This window comes from Chaetura pelagica, unplaced genomic scaffold (assembly GCF_000747805.2).
Source record: "Chaetura pelagica isolate M959 unplaced genomic scaffold, ChaPel_1.0 scaffold29, whole genome shotgun sequence".
In the NCBI taxonomy this organism is placed as follows: Eukaryota; Metazoa; Chordata; class Aves; order Apodiformes; family Apodidae; genus Chaetura; species Chaetura pelagica.
Window position 1 is genome coordinate 2,036,562 of NW_009970720.1, and position 17,728 is coordinate 2,054,289.

General features: G+C 41.4%; 1 protein-coding gene across 1 annotated transcript in view; it reads left to right on the plus strand.

Annotated features, from left to right (window-relative positions):
* The window catches only part of ABCC4 (ATP-binding cassette, sub-family C (CFTR/MRP), member 4), a 148,234-nt gene that overhangs the window by 67,350 nt on the left and 63,156 nt on the right, over positions 1–17,728 (plus strand). Inside the window, exon 20 of the mRNA XM_010006355.1 lies at positions 12,793–12,872. Coding sequence (XP_010004657.1) covers positions 12,793–12,872 — 80 coding nt within the window. The remainder of the gene's footprint in view (positions 1–12,792; positions 12,873–17,728) is intronic.

Sequence of the window (17,728 nt, forward strand, 5' to 3'; positions counted from 1 at the left end):
ACACATCTGGTCGTGCAACTTTCTGTTCCAGCTTGCTGCTACATCTTCCCTCTGCTTGTTGTTCCTTTTATAGTCAATTGTGTTGATTTCTCTTAACTGACACAACCAACTCTTCAGGGCAGGGCATGCTGCTGACTACGTGATGGTCCAGCCTGCATCCTTGTGAGGCTTTGCCCTCCCACTTCAGATATACCAGTCCTCTTTTGGGTGTTTCTCTCATGCAAATAACAAATGGCAGCGTTCTCAGGAGTCCCATGTTGTGGGTGGCACTCTTCTATTTTTGCCTGGTTATTTATTTAGGAGGTCATAGTGCTGGATGGCTGTAAATCAGAGTTTCACAGTGAAATCTGCCTTTGAATTGAACAAAGGCAAAATAAATTGTAAATTGTATTAACTTTTGCTTGAGTGACTGTTCCGTGAGGCCATTTTTTTTTGCCTTGATATGTGTGAATTTTTTCTCTGTTTATAGAAAAGCGAAGAAATGTTGCTGTTAGCATTTTTGTGTATCATGCTGTTTCTTATTATTTAAACACATGAAAAAAACAGAGAATTGTAGGATGATGCTAGATTTTTCTTTAATTTTGAGCAATGAAAATGTAAGCATATATTTTAAAAATAATTTAATCTAGCATTCAGCTGTCAAAAAATCTGGGCAGATGAATTTAAGGTGTATTTCTGCATGACCAATCTAAGTTCTTTGGTTTTGATTTACACATTACTAGTGTTTCAGTATAGTCAGCAGCTACTTAATTTGCACCTGCTTACTCCTGGTAAGTTTTTCTTTTTTGTTTTTGAGATGAAACTTTCTAACAATTACCCAGTAGAGGGGGTGCAGTAAATTCAAATGCAGAGCAGTGTAACATTTTACAATGTTTACCATTTGATAATTCAATTATGAAAATATCTTTCTTCGAGTGTAATGAACATAATATACAGTAGAGAAGAGATAATATTTTGTTGTTGGTTTGTTGGTTTTTTTTTTGTTTTGTTTTGTTTTCATTTGAATGTATATTATACCCCATGTTTTCATTTAAGTATTTTTAACTATAGTTTAGGCTGTAAATAAATTATTTTTATTTCCCCCCCCCGGAAGCTGATAGCCCAAAGAAATGCATTGTCAGACTATATCTAGATTCCTTTGGACAGCACTCCTTGCTTGAAGGAAATGCTTGAGATGTGGTTGCCTTCAGCTTTTCTGAGACAAAAGATTTTTTGTCATTTCTCAGGTGAGATTTGTCAGTGGAATTTGGTGCCAATCACAAAACCAAACAAGAGGTGAAGTCATCCCTCCCCCATCATACCCTACAGCCCCCTCCACTGGAAAGGATTCATCCTGTGCTGTGAATTAGGAAAAAAAAAAAGGTGGGGAGGGAGGAATATCTGCATCCAGCTGTAGTCCCTCCCATACTGATTGCTGTAGCCTTCAGGCACTTGCTCATTTTCCTTCTTCTGGTGCCATACTTATTTACTGATTCATCCAAAGGGAGAACAACTTCAGGAGCAGAGAATGAAGGAGGCCTACCACAGATTGCCTCTAGTGGAGCAATTAACGCGCTTGTGGAAGAGGTGGGCAACCCACATTCAGTGCCTGCTCCAGGACTGGTAAAAATAACACATTCCCTTGCATCTCTGCCCAACCTTCACCTCTTGTGGGAGTGCCCTGACCCCTCAGTTGGGCTGTACCTTTATAAACAGGACAATGGGTTTCTCAATATCTTCTTCCTTTGCGGTTTTGGGAATGGTACCTAAGTAGTGAATCTAGTTGTTTCCAAATTTTCTGTGGTTTTGATCTAACGTGGTTTAAAATATCTGAAATTTCAGCAAAGTTTATAATTTTGTGGATGGTGTGACTTTTTTCACACACAGAAATTTTCCAAGGATATGGTTTATTTGCACAGCAAAGTAAATGAGATGCAGTTTCAATTTTCCAACAGTTATGCCAGAATTTCTGTTGAGTTCAGTAGTAATGACATTTAATCTAAGACAGGAAGAAAACATCCACTGAAAATTATCCAGTGTCATCCATTCTGAGTGCTGGATAACCACACTGGTGTTGTTGCAGTGCCTTTTTTTATAGCATGAGCAGTCAATAAGAAGGTATCAGGAATCATTGAATGGGTGTGTAACAAATTAACTTTAGAGGGACACTTTCCTTGCCGAAAAATTCACATTTGCCAGAAGAGGAGAGAAAGAAAAGAAGCTGAAATTGAAAAAAAAAAACAACACAAAAAACCCCCCAAAAAACAAAAACCCAAAAACGATGCAGGCAAAGGAACATGCCAATCAGATGATAAGGGTTTACAAAGGCCAGTGAAGACCTGGGATGCCTCTGCTCTTTGAATTACCCTAAGGCTTTATCCTCAAAGTAGATGGACTAGGAGGAGGCCAGACAGCTTTGCTTGGCTTTCACAGCAACAGTCTGTACAGAATTCCCTTCCCTGATTTCAAAAAAGGAAGAAAATGGATGGACTGTGTCAGAATCATTCTCCTCTTCGGTGTGTGGGAGAGGATCTGAATATATATGATTGGTAAAATACAGGATAATCCTTGTTTTCTGGATGATAAAAGTATCATCCAGATAGCAGTTCCAACGAAAGGTTTCAGGAGGCCAAAGTTTTTACTTTCAGTCATGTCCTACTTGGTTATTGTCACCTTAGATTGGAGTGATGATTGAGCTCTTCTAATTTCAACACCTAAAAAAAAAGAGAAGAAAAACATTAAGAAGAAGCAAATTAAGATTCTTTATCAGTTAGCTGTCTGTAGGAGATGGAATGGTAAGAAAATCAACAAATAAAAGCTGATTTGCAAGAGCTATGTGAGATTCCCACCACCCCATATTTTCTGAAACACAATATTTAAAGCCTTTTCTGAATCTAGCCTTGATAGCATTAATCAGAGGATGGTAGAGGTTGAAAGAGATGTCTGGAGATCTTTTAGTCCAACCCCCCTACTAAAGCAGGTTCACCTGGAGTAGGTTGCACAGGATTATGTTCAGACAGGTTTTAAATGTCTCCAGAGAAGAAGAATCCACAGCTTCATTGGGTAACCTGTTAAATTTCTCTGTCACCCTCAAATAAGTTTTTCCTCACGTTCAGGTGGAATTTCCCGTGTTCCAGTTTGTTCCTCTTGCCCCTTGCCCTGTTGCTGGGCAGTACTGAGAAGAATCTGCTCCCATGGTCTCAACCTTTAGTTATATATAAGTTCTAAGAAGATCCCCTCTCAGTCTTTTCTTCTCCAGGTTAAAGAGACCCAGGTGTCTCAAGCTTTCCTCATAAGAGAGATGCTCTAGTCCCCCAGTCATCTTTGTTGCCCTCTGCTCGACTCTGCAGTAGTTCCTGGTCTTTCTTGTACTGGGTAGCCCAGAACTGGATGCAGTATTTCAGATGTAGCCTCACTAGGGCAGAGTAGAGGGGCAGGATAACCTCCTCTTAATGCAGCCCAGGATGCCATGGGCCTTCTTGGTCACAAAGGCACATTGCTGGCTCATGGTTAACTTGTTGTCCTCCAGGACTCCAAGGTCCTTCTCAGGACAGCCTCCCAAAAAGTCCACCCAGTATTGATGCATGGGGTTCTTCCTCCCATGGTGCAGGACCCTACACTTGCCTTTGTTGAACCTCATTAGGTTCTTCTCTGCCCAGCTCTCCAGCCTGTCCAGGTCACACTGGATGGCAGCACAGCCCTCCAGAGTGTCAGCCACCCCTCCCAGTTTGGTATCATCTGTGAGCTTGCTGAGGGTACTCTGTCCCCTCGTCCAGATCACTGATAAATGTGTTGACCAAGACTTCCCAGTACTGACCCCTGGGGGACACTCATGGCTACAGGCCTAAAACTAGACTGTGCCACTGACCACAAACCTCTGATCTCTGCCATTTAGCTAGTTCTCAGTCCACCTCACTGTTAACTCATCTAACCCACACTGCCTAAGCTTATCTACGAGGAGTTCGTGGCATAGGAAAAAAACTCCTTTTTGTTGTTGGAAAAACCTTACCAGAAAGTTGACCTGTATTTCCGCTTTTGTTTTAATCTTTGTGTTGATGTATATTGAGAAATAACACCAAAAGTAGCTCTGAAATCAGTTTTTCTCCTCTCATGTAAAAATTCCAGCAACAGGATACTCTTTAGATATTTCAGTTCATCCTGATTTGTAATGTTAATTTTCATTCATTGTAAGCCACACCTCCCCTCCTCACAATGATTGGGAAACATTTTCCATTCAAAGTGGATTTATAGCAGACAGGAGAACTAGACTATGTAAGTGCTCATTCAGAAGTGGGTTTGCTTGTGTTTAAATAGTTTAGCAAAGATGTCTTCTTTAATTGTAATTCTAATTATGAAGCAGAGATGTAGCTTTGCACTAAGGTGGTTTCTAGTGGACTGGAAAGCTCAAGAAACAACTGTACAGTAGGATCAATGTAATCATACTAGGTAATGTAGATGTCTCCACCAGCAGTAAAAACAGATATTGATTTGCAAAGAAGCCTGTTCCCCATTCTTCATCATAGTTGTCCTTCTTTCTTTAAATCCTACACTTAGAAATAAGATCAGAGTGTTCACATTTTCTTGTTTCCTAACTTTTTTCCTGTTTGACAGCATTTATATAAAAAGTCCTTTTCAAGTAGTAAATTAATTTGGATAGAAGGCATCCCACCTGAATTCATTACATGCTGGCAGTTTAGATAAATGGATATTAAGATCTCAGCATATTTTGGCCCAGCACTACTGTGCCCATTTGCAAACATTGAAGAAAATGATAATATTCCTTTCAGTTTCAGGCTGCTGAAGAAAAAAAAAAAAAAAGGATAGAATTTCTTATTTATATTTATAGGATGCCTGTGGGGAAGACAGTAATTCTGTATATTGCAGTTTGTGTGGACATGTGGTGCTAAACATATATTAAAAAAAGATAACAGACCTATTGACGTTCCTCTGTAGAAATATGGAAGAAAAGCCAGAGTAGATCAGTAATTGACGGCTGTGCAGGAGATGCATTTCCTGATTTTCTTTCTGAAGAAATATTTCATAAACTTAACATTTCTTTTCAAAGTCAGTAATCCATCTTTAATTATTTTGTTGATTTTAGAGTTGTATTTTACAAGGTTGATGTAATGTCTGCTTCCTGCCAACATTTGATATGGACAATCCACTTTGTGTCGTTGCTTTGATGAGATGGAAGGCTGCTTGGATAGTTGCAGCACTTTTTTATTTTCTTTTTTTTCCCTTTTTTTTGGCGTGTGTGTGTAAACTGAGCTCGGGTGAAGACTTATCAGTCACTGAGTGCCATAGCTTAACAGCAGGTTGTGGGGGGGGAGCTGTCGATTCACACCACTGACAGAATGGGAAACATGTTCAGTGTAGTTAAATTGATGGGCGTTTAAACATACCCAGTTCTGTGTAGTGATTTCTTTTATTCCTACTTTTATTACTTCATATACAATTCCAAGCATAATTTTACGACCATGTATATGTTTAAAATTACGCTGCTTTTATGAGCTGTAATTTGAACTGTTCAAGTGTATGATTTCCCTCTTCAGGGTGGGTGGAAACCTTTCCATACACACGAACCAAGGCGTGGTCTGCTGCAGGGCATCTCACCAGGACCCAACGGGGTGATGACACCCAGCTGTGGTGGCTCTTGCTCTGGCACCCTCGCTCTGATGCTCTGCCACCCTGTGCCTGTGTCAGTAGAGTGTGATGCACGGAGGGATTCTCCTCTCTGGGTCACCTAGGTGGCAGTGAGGTTTGTGCTTTCAGTAAAATCAGTCCCTCTAAATTAAACCAATCTTAGGCTAGAAGAGCATTTCTATGGCACGACTGTCTTCAAGCAAGTGTACAGCCCCAGCTGGGGTTGCTTTCATTTAGTTACATGCGTATGGCTATAGTACCTTCTTAAATTCATTCCTAGAGGTGCAGGTTGTTTTCAGACAGGTTCCTGTGAGTTTGCAAGGAGAAGTGGGAGATAATAATGTTGAATCTTTTACTGTTTCTTCATGGAGGCTCCTCTCTGGGATAGTGTACCTGGCTTCACTGTTGCAGGGTATATAAAGAGATTGTGAATATATTTTTTCCCCTGGTAAATGCAGTGTACTTTTACATGAAAATTGATATTTAGGGCAATTGCAATGAAGGAGTTTAGGTTATTATGCAAAGCATTATTTATGTTGGAGTAAGTCCAGAAGAGGGCCACAAAGATGATCAGAGGGCTGGAGCATGGGCTGGGAGAGTTGGGGTTGTTCAGCCTGGAGGAGAGGTCTTGAGTAGATCTTAGAGCAGCCTTCCAGTACCTCAAGGGGTCTACAGGAAATCTGGGGAGGGGCTTTTTATAAAGGCATGTAGTGATAGGAAATGGGTAATAGCTTTAAACTGGAAGGGGGAAGATTTAGATGAGAAAGAAGTTATTTTCTGTGAGAGTGGTGAGACACTGGAACAGGTTGCAGCAGGAAACTGTGGCTGCCCCTTCCCTGAAGTGTTCAAGGCCAGGTTGGATGAGGCTCTGAGCAACCTGGTCTAGTGGGAGGTGTCCCTGCCCATACAGGGGGGTTGGAACTAGATGATCTTTAAGGACCCTTCCAACCCGAACCATTCTGTCATTCTGTGATAATGATTTATAAATAACATTTACGTATTGAACTAAAGATGTTACAACTAAAATTCCCTGAGTTGAAGGTTAGCTTGATCTCTGAAGGCAAAACAATTCCAGGTGCATGTACCTGTGCATACACAAGCACACACAAGTAGCAAAAGCTTTCTATCCCAAGAAGGTCCTTCTCTCAAAACTTTTTTCTTTCCGAAAGAGGTGAATCAGAAGACTAGAGGAGTAGCAACAAAATGTTCCTGCAATGTGTGATGAAGTCAGTGGGTATAAAGGCTTGATAGACTCTTTGCAGGGTATATAAAGTACATCTCCCCACTTACACATAATTCTTTCAGCGAATGCAGTGGTCAACAAAAAGCATACTAGAAATGCCAAATACATACTGTACTGCTGCTCTTAGGGTCCTCGATATTTGGAATTTAAATTGCCTGACATTAAATGCTGTTGGTGCCATTTGGCTGTTCCAGTGGAGGATCCTAGTTTCTTCTTTAAAAAAAAAGTTCTTTTTGTTTCTGGTGTTTACATCCTAAGTGTTGATTCAGTTTGGATTGTATTTCTTTCATCGTGAAGTATGTATAAACATTTTAAATAGGTGTGGCACACTGTCAAGTGTTTTCATTATTTGGATGATAGGTTTGAACCTCTATTCCAAAGTAGCACTAGGCACCTCCAGAAGCAAAGTGGGTATGTAGCACCTGAATACATTCTGATTCATGCAATTAAAGCAGTTTACAGAGTGAAGAAGAAAAGAATATCGCATACTGAGGTTTTATGTCTCTTTCATGGAGAACAAAAGAGGTTTGATTCTTTCACTTCAAGTTTAGCCTAACTATTGTGTAGTGGAGGAGGTTTAATGAATCATTGTTTGACTTTGATAATGCCAAGTATTTGACCATTAAATAGTCTGAAATGTGTACATAGCACTTTGGTGACAGACCCTTATTTAACTATGATTAATTGGCATTGAATAGTTATTTAATTACTTAGGAAGAAATCTAACAACAGTATGTGTTCTGATTAAGTTATTTGATATAAAAACAAACATAAGACTGTTGAAGAGAGCACGTCCCCTTTTTGCAGCTTGCTACTTGATGCTGTACTTCATGTGGAAGTCTGAGAACAATTAAAACAGCAGAAACTGTTCACAAATTTGGATGCTGTTGTTATATTGGCATACTTAGTTCTTGATTTCCTAAAATACTTTTTTAGTTGTTTCATGACATTTCTTTTGCCTTACACATTTTGAGATTTAGTATTTTCTTTCTGCTTTTAAAGCCCAGACTCAAATTTACAGGGATAAGTAAAGGATGCAAGTATTAAGTGAGCTGAAAATTTTTTGTAAGTTTGGAATATCAGACTAGATCTAAGAATTACTGTCTTATGGTGTGTATCTATATCACAGAAATACTCACAAGGAATTTGGGTTTTTCAGAAGTATAAAATAATTCTGGAAGGTGATGATTATAGCCTGTGCCTTTGGAGGAGAAGGATATTAGTTTTGGAGAGAAAAAAATTTTTATTTTTTTTTTGTGAGTTGTGCAGTTCCTGCCCTTTTAGAATAGCAGGTGCAACTGTTTGTTTAATCTGAAGAACCATCCCCAAAAGTTAGGTTTACAAAGGCTTGTAGAAACTGTAGTGATAAGTAGTTTGTGTCCTGACTCAAAATGGCTACTTTAACTTTCATATCTGGAATGTTTTCTTTTGTATGCTTAATAATGCATAAGCAAGCCACTGATTTACTCTGCTTCCAGTAAGTGGGAACAGTTGTTTCTTCATACCTTGCGAAATAGACCTCATTGTAGACATCCTTATAAATGTAGCAATCACTCTGGATGCAATGTCATGATAGCTATGGGGCATTTTGTGGGTATTTCAAAAGCATAGCACTTGTGCTTGAAGGTGTGTGGCTCTCTCTGGTATATGATGAGGGAACTTGCTTGCTTTAGTGGGTTGCTTCCTTGTAGGACCTGCTGAATAAAATGCCTGTTCAGTTAAGTCCATATGAGCAGGAGCTGAAATACATCTCCGGGCCTGTATTTCCCTTAGGGACACATTCACTGGGGTAATATGGTTGAAAACCAGCAACAACAAAAATTGGGCTAAGGCTTGTGGCTTTGTCGCTTGCTTTTAGCAGTAGAAAGGCATTAATGGTCACTGCATTAATTTTATAAGAGGGAGATTTGAACCTCTTAGAAAAAAGCGAGGTGTTTTCCTATACTTACTGACTTTAGGTGCCTTTTTTTAGAATTACTGTGTGCAAACACTAAATAGCTAGATAGACCAGAAATTACTTTTTTCAATAACTTGATTTTTTTTTTTAAATGAAGTTCTGCTACCAGAGATTTTACCTGAGTGTTTATTTGGGAAGCAGCTGATTGATATCCCCACTATTTAAATGTCTTTGACTGTATCAGGTGGACAGTAAAAGGTTCCAGTTTTCAAGGTTTGTCTTTCTCAAATGCCATTTATTTTGCTGACTTCTATTTTAATACATGTAATTTTAATACATGTAATTTTACAGAATTACTGTATTTACATGTTGAAGGGAATTGGGCAGATTAAAAGATATTTTTGTGTTTTATTGATAACATCAGAATAATTTCCACTTTCCTGGTGGCAGCTCACAGCTCATGTCAAAACACAGTCTGTAGGAACACTGTTATACTTACAACTTCATAAGACAATTGCCAGAAATACAGTTTTGACAATTAATTAGCAGCTTGATTACCTGTGGGAACTTGAATAGTTGGTGGTTAGTGGGTATATGGAGGAGACAGTAAGAGCAGAGGACGTGAGGCCAACTCGAGCTAAGTTTTCCTTCATGACTAGGTTCCTCAAAGAACTTCACTGGAAGTGGCGTTGCTGTGGAGGAGAACATTGCCATAGTTGCTCTTGGTGTGTAGGATGAATGCAAGTATTCTGCAGCTGTCAGTTATATCTAAGTCATCTTTTTACACCCAAAAGTACTGGAGCAGTTCTGTATCATGCTTGCAGCATAAAACTCTCCTTGTCACAACACTGAAACTTTCTCAGAAAAATGACTGGAAATTGTCACAGCCTCCAAAAATTTGCCAAAAAAACCCGCCAAAGCCTAAACTCAAAATCTACAGAATTTCTACTTGAACAACTTCAGTGAGTCATTCATCAATAGAAATGACTCGGAGATGGTGATGGAAATGAGATTAAAATCCCTTTTGACAGAGCATTTTGTAATGGCTTCTCTCCTCCAGCCCTTGAGGCTTTGTCCTTACCATACAAACTCAGAGTAAGCACACTGCTTTTCCAGAAACAAGTTTGAATGTTCTCTTTCACCTGTGGGATGAGTGAGATGGTGGAGGCATTGCTTGATGGAGATGCAAGCGCTGACCTAACTTGCACCGTGGCCGTGGAGAGTAGCCGGCCTGAGTGACCTTGCTGCCTCCTGGCAGTGTTGCATGGGATGGCCTTTGTACAATAGTTTATCCATCAGAAACCACTGCAAATAAAACTTACTTGGGGGTAAGAGGCAAAGGGGGATTTTAAGGCTGAATTAAGGCAGTGTTTGCTCGCTGTGGGAGGAAACCTTTTCCCTTGCGTACAGCTCGGCACTGGTGGATCTCACAGAGGTGCTTGGCACTGTCACCACTCCTTGCTCCGCTCTTCACTCTGTAAATTAAAAAGAAGTCATGCAGGAGGCAGGTGACAGAGCTGGGAACAAATGTTAATACCCTGAGCCAATTCCATTATGTCATCTTGTTTCCCTTATTTGCCTCTCCTGGTCAGGCTGCTAAAGAAGGAAGCATTTCACCTCTTCAAATTATTATATTTTTGCCAGTGAAGTCTTGGTTCATTTGAAAATAACCTGGAATATGATATTTAGGGATATCAAAATGTCTTAGCTACAACACGCATGCAGCATGGGCTTGTTTACTCTTCACAGCCAGTTTTTCTATAAGGAAGTCTCAGGAAATGGAAACTGAAAAAAATTGCCTTGGAGTTTCTTGTGATGTATCTACCCCAGCATGATATAAGTGAAAGGGAACATCCCCAGCTGCCATTCCCAGTAGAAAGAGGTGGTAGAGGTTTTGCTGAGTCTCGTGCTGTTATATACTCTTCCTCTCTGTGTGCAAAACCTAAACATAGGGTGAATTCTGCTGCTGTCTGTCTTAAGTAACTGCCATGGGTAGCCATGTACTGCAGAACAAGCTGTTGGGCCACCAGTGTCTCTCTTTGGAGTCCTGTCCATGGCCTGAGGAGAGGATGTCTTGCATATTGCTTGGTGTGGAACAGAAATTCCTTTTAAAAATAAATGTTATGCAACAAAATTTGTAATTCTGAGAGAGCTGTGAACAGTAAAGAAGAATGATGGATGCTACAGAAGCTACTTCAGTGACTTCTTATCTCTGGAAATACGTCTCAAATGCACTCCATGGAAATTTTAAGCTTAACTACTTTTAGTTTAATGAGCTCCTTTGAAAAGGGGAAAAAAAAAAAAAAAAGTCTTTTGTTGCCAATGCAGTGAATGTGTTTGTACCAGCTAGAAGTAATAATTGAATCAAGATATATGTAGATAAAAAAGCAGTGTGAATGCATGTACGGGCATAACACATCCTTAGAAAAGGCCAGATTCCCATCCTTAACTTAGTTACTTTCCTGGTGAGTAGAGATATTGATTAATAGAGGAAGATACTAATCCACTTATAGATGGCAGCATTGTGATTTTAACTATTAAAGAACACTTGCTATAACTGATTGTTTCACAGAATCACAGAATCTTAGGGGTTGGAAGGAACCTCAAAAGATCATCTAGTCCAACGCCCCTGCCAGAGCAGGATCACCCAGAGCACATCACACAGGAACGTGTCCAGGCAGGTTTTGAATGTCTCCAGAGAAGGAGACTCCACAACCTCTCTGGGCAGCCTGTTCCAGTGCTCTGTCACTCTCACAGTAAAGAAGCTTTTTTTGATGTTTATGTGGAACCTCCTGTGTTCCGGTTTGCACCCATTGCCCCTTGTCCTATCATTGGTCATCACTGAAAAAAGCCTGGCTCCATCCTCCTGACACTCACCCTTAATGTATTTGTAACTATTGATGAGGTTGCCCCTCAGTGTCTTCTCCAAGCTCAAGAGACCCAGCTCCCTCAGCCTTTCCTCATCAGGGAGATGTTCCAATCCCTTAATCATCTTTGTGGCTCTGTGCTGGACTCTTCAAGCAGTTCCCGGTCCTTCTTGAACTGAGGGGCCCAGAACTGGACACAATATTCCAGATGTGGCCTCGCCAAGGCAGAAGAGAGGGGGAGGAGAACCTCTCTTGACCTACTAACCACACTCTAATACAGCCCAGGATGCCATTGGCCTTCTTGACCACAAGGGCACATTGCTGGCTCATGTTAATCCTCCTATCCACCAGAACCCCCAGTTCTCTTTCTCCGAAACTCCTCTCCAGCAGGTCAGCCCCCATCCTGTACTGGTCCATGGGGTTGTTCTTCCCCAGATGCAAGACTATAAACTCGTTTCACTCAAGTAGAACATGGGAACTTGGGAAAATAGTGAAGTGAAATGCTTCACTGACAGCTGATTAAAAGTTGTTTTATTAGCTTTAATGAACATGAATATTGTCGAAATTTTGAATAAGTATAAACGTAGGGCTGCATGAATGCAAATCTGTCTCAGATTTTGTTTCAGAAACGCCCACAATTTGAATTCACGTGTAATAGTGGAGGAGTGGGAACAGAAATATTAAAAAGGATAAGCTAGGTCAACTGTGATCTATCTGGGACATGCATGCACTAGTGAGTTTCAGTCAAGAGTAGGAGCAGATTCTGGCTGATGATACTTGATGAAACTTGCATTAAGTTGTCTGAACTGTAAACCTTTACCTGCACATCTTGAGCATATAAAACGTGTTTCATCTGTTAAATTCTATTGAATTATTGTCTTTGAAGCCCATTTTAATTCTTTTCCTAGCAGTTTAATTCGAGGTTTTATATTTGGGTAAAAGACATTTGTAAAAAAGTATCCTTCGAGTTATATTGCAGTGGTTGTAAAGGATTGTAAACCACCTTCATGGTGGCTTCAAAAAGTGTCTTTTTATCTTTAGATTCCAGCTGTTTCCTTTTAACTGTTACTAAAGTAGTAAAACATGGTGTGTTTAAGATATTTTGATCTTTTCAAGAATTTCATTTATTTTTATTTTTTTCTTCTCCAACTGTGTTTCTGTAGGAAGAATCTTAAATCGTTTCTCCAAAGATATTGGCCACCTGGATGACTTGCTTCCATTGACATTTTTGGACTTTGTGCAGGTAATTTGGTTGCTGCTACATTCTGAATTTGGATTCCTGTGTGCTTTGGTGAAGATCAGCTATTCATCACAGATGTAGCTGAGTTGAATCAAAGTACTTGTTTGTGAAGGAAAGGTGCGGTTGAAATGTAATGTGTCAGTAAAAAGCTAACATGAGTAATAACTGGCAGGTAGGAGTGGCTATACACAGCTTGCTATTATGTCAAGATTTCAGTTCATAGTAGCTACATGCTTGGTAAATTGCTCCTGATTTGCCTCCAAGCAATCTGGCAAGCTTATTGCTGTTATAAGAAATATGTCCATAGTAAAGAAACAATCAACTCACTTGAAAAGATAGCACAGATTAACCTAATTATGTGTCTACTTCCACAAAGAACCAAATGCTTACCACACCATTTTGGATTAAAATAGGTGTGGCTATTTAAAAAGGAAAGATTAGTAGTAATAGGATGAATATAATAGCCTTAATAGGAACAAGTGAAATAAGTTGCTGCAGACAAGAAAGATGGACAAAGCGCTGAGATTTTGGTGGTGATGAAAGGATAAAGGATTATGTATGACATGAAGGTAGTTTTTTCTGTTGTGGCTGCTATTAATCCTTCTTGTAAAAAAGTGCAGAAGGATAAAGCTGCAAAAAAATTGATCGTACTGTATCAAAATAACATGAGTCACAGAGTACACAGCATCATGGAGTCTACAGAAAAAATTTACTTAGTGGATCAGACCAGTTATGCTCAAGTCAGACATGTTTCTTAAGGTGCTATTGCTACTTTTGTTTCGTCTCTTGGAGATAACTTTTTCAGGATCCAAAACTTGTTTTGACTTCTTTAAAAACAAACCAAAGACATTTTGAGTTGGGCAGTTTTGTCATGTTGTTAATGCTGAACTCTTGAAAATAGGGAAAAAATATTCCAAGGAGTTAGTAAAAATACTTCTTAAAATAAATAAAAGTTGTTTTCCTACAGTGGGGGGTGCTTTGTTCTCCCAGTCCTGGCTTTCACCTGCTGTGGGCTTTGCAATGAGGCTGGAGCCCTTGCCAGAGAAGGGTGATGCAAAGAAGTCATTGAGAAACCTCAGTCTTCTTCATATCTGTGTACGTACGTCTCTTGTTTCCTCCAGGAGAGGGCCTACATTTTCTTAGGTTGTCCTTTTATCCCCAGCATACCTGTAGAAGCTTTTCTTACTGCTCTTTATATCCCTGGTGAGATTTATATTCTGTCTGGGATTTGGCTCTCCTTACCTGATCCCTGTAATCCTCCCAGGGTACCTGCCCTAGCTTCCACCCTCAGTATGATTCCTTCTTAAGTTTGAGCTTTTCTAGGAGCTGCTTGCTCATCCATGCCAACCTCCTGGAGTTTTTTCCTGACTTCCTCTTAAGCGGATGCATTGCCCCTGGGCCTGGAGAAAGTGATGCTTAAATATCAGCCAGCCCTCATGGGCGCCTCTACCCTCCAGGATGTTATCCCATTACACTCTCTCAAGCAGATCCCTATGACACTCTCTCAAGCAGATCCCTCAAGAGGCTGAAATCTTCCCTCCTGAACTCAAAGGTAGTAAGCTTTCTGTGAGCCTTCCTTGCTGCCCTAAGGATTTTGAATGCCATCATTTCATGGTCACTACAACCAGGGCTGCCCTTGAGCTTCTCATCCCTTACTAGCCCTTCCTTGTTGGGGAGAACAAGGTTCAGCATAGCACCCCTTCTTGTTGGTTCCCCAGTTGCTTGGAAAAGGAAGCTGTCATCTGTGTGGTTTAGGTTTGTTTGTGCTTTACAGAGTTGTCCCTCCAACAGATACCAGGGTGGTTGAAGTCCCCCATGAGTACCATGGCTTTTGGATGTGAAGCTGCTCCTGTCTGTCTGTAGAGTGCCTCAGCTATGCTGTCCTCTTGATCAGGCGGCCTTGTAGCAGATCCCCACTGTAATGTTACCTGTGCCTGCCCTCCAATTAATCTTAACCCGTAAGCTCTCATTTGGTTCCTCATCTGTGCCCAGGGAGAGCTCCATGCATTCCAGCTGTCTTTGACATAGAGGGAAACACCCCCACCCCATATTCCCTGCCAGTTCTTCCTAAAGAGTTTATGACCCTCCATTCTGATGCTGCAATCGTAGGAGCCATCCCACCAGGTCTCTGTGATGCCAATAAGATCATGGCCCTGTGGGCAAGCTCACATCTCTTATCTCCTCCTGTTTATTCCCCATGCTTTGTGCATTTGTATAGGAGCATTTCAGCTGGGCCTCCAGTGAAGGTAACTGACCAGCTGGAGGGGCTGGGATTTCATTATGCTGCACTCCAGGTGCTCCCCTGCTGACCTGAACTGCTTCCTTAAGCTCTGGGCATCAATTACTGGTGCCAGAATCACATTGAAATTGATCTGTGTGGGATGAATGGAGGTTCCCTCCCCCCAGCCACATCAGTTTAAAGCCCTCTTCACCAGCCTGGCTAGCATAGTACCAAAGATGCTCTTCCCCTTTTCTGACAGGTGGATCCCATCAGCCCGCAGCAGACCAGGTTTGTCAAAGCTGGTCCCATGATCCAGATATCCAAACCCCTGGCTGGAGCACCAGTCACGTAGCCAGCTGTGGATTTGCTGGATCCAATTGGCCCTGTCTGTCCCCTTCCCTTTGACTGGTAGGAGTTTTTAACTGCTTCTCCCAGGGCCAAATAACCCTTTGTAATACCCTTAACACTGCTGGTGGTTGCATCAGTAGTACCCACATGAAACACCAGGAGCGGGTAATAGTTGGGTGTGCAAGGCTAGGGAGCATCTCAGTGACATCCCTGATGCGAACACCTGGTAGACAGCACACCTCTCTAGAGAGTTGGTCTGGTCTGCAAATGGGTGCCTTTGAGAAGAGAATCACCTACTACTGTCACCCATCACTTTTTCTTGGTTGCACTGATTGTTTTACTTGGAACAGATCAAGCCACCTTATTCTATTCCAACACTGGTGTAGGCTGGTTATTTTCCTCTTCTGTTGTTTGCAGAGGGGTGAACTGGTTCTCCAAGGGCACCTCAGACTTTGAGGGAGGTCCCTTCCTTTTGCTTGTTCATTTAGTTCTTCCTGCTACCTTCCACTCCCCTGCTTCAGTGGCTCCCCTCCTTTCCATGTGTGCTGGTGGGGCTGACTGGGTACAGGCTGCGTGGCAGTGAGTGCACAGATCACACTATCCAGCTTCTTCTCTGCCTCCTTGATACTCTGCAGCTTCCTCACCGTGTCCTGCAGCTCAGCTGTGTGCTGCAGGAGGTCTTTCACTTGCTCACAGCTTTTGCAGGCAGGCTTCTCCCTTACCTCAGGCACAAGAGAACGGGTCCAGGCAGCTTCCACAGCCTGGGATGTGGGGCAATAAGTATGTGCCATTCTTTTTGTCTGGAAGCTCAAGATGTCCCGCAGTCCTTGTGCTCTTAATACAGGATTTACATCCACAAAGTCAAAACTACCTCTTAGTACTCCTTGGCCATTAGACCAGGCACTGCAGAGGGGTTTGTGTTTGCAGATGTTCGTCCCCTTTACATCAGACTGTGCAGTTTTTGTTCCTGCTGCCTGCTGCTCATAGCCAGAGCATACTCTGGGTCTACTGGTCTTGAGATAAAATGATTAATCTTTTTCCCTAGTTCCATACATTTATAATAATGTGGGAGTTGTGTTGCAGCCCACTTGCCTGTTGTTTTTATAGCAAGAAACTGAGTGGGTGTTCTGCATGCCCTGGCATGTGGTCTGCAGGCATGTGGGGTTATCTGAGGATGCAGAATTTGCTGGGAAAATGTTAGAGAAGTCTGTGTAAGCAGAGGGAGGCCTTGTCCATACTTCATCTTGGTAGCAGACCTTGAAGCAAACCATTTTGGGAATTACAGTCTCTTTTCTGAGGGAGCCAACTGGTTACTCCAAAAGAGAGCTAAGGGAGAAGGTGATCTGTACGCACAGCACATACAGAGGACCGAAAGATCTGCTGTTGGATTGGAGAACGTAGTTATTTGGCCAGTTTGTAGATATTTTAGGTGATACATACTTACTAAAATTTAACTGGTCTGGGATGAAAGAATGAAGGCTGTTGTTCTGGGTGTGATTGTTTTCTTCTTTCAAGATCTCAACATAAACTGCATTTTGTAAACATTTCCGCTCATGTTGATTACTCTGTGTTTCTTTTAAATTGGCTGTTGAATAATTTGTCAAATTCTGAAGTATTTCAAGTGAAATGTCAGTTTAACCCAAATACAATACAAATACACTGGGTTGTTTTGCCAATCCTGGACCTAGGGGAATCTGCTGCTTGGGCAAAATGCTGGCCCTGAGTTTGGTCTTCGTGCTACCTGCAGCCTGGCCATGCATCACCCGCCTGGCTCCATATGTGAGCTTCAGTGCTCTTGCCCTGCTCACCTTGTAAAGGGTGCAGTGGAGTTACTGGCAGGGATGGTGTTTTCCTGGAGAAAAAAATCATAGACAAATTTCAACCTTCTACAAACCTCCCCGAAAGGAGGTTGGAGCAAGAAGGGGTTGGTCTCTTCTCCCAGGTTACAAGTGATAGAACAAGGGAAAATGGCCCCAAGTTGCTCCAGGGGAGGTTAGATTGGATATTAGGAAAAATTTGGTCATGGAAAGTGTTGTCAGGCCCTGGCACGGGCTGCCCAGGGCAGGGGTGGAGTCACTTCCCCTGGAGGGATTTCAAAGCTGTGTAGATGTGGTGCTGAGGGACATGGGTTAGTGGTGGCCTTGGCAGTGCTGGGTTTGATGTCCAACGACTTGCTGATTTAAAGGTCTTTTCCAACCAAAATAATTCTGTGAAAAGTTGTCCTTTTCTATAAAATAAAAGATATTTAACTGTCCAGTGCACTGCTGAGATGATACTATGTTTCAAAGCT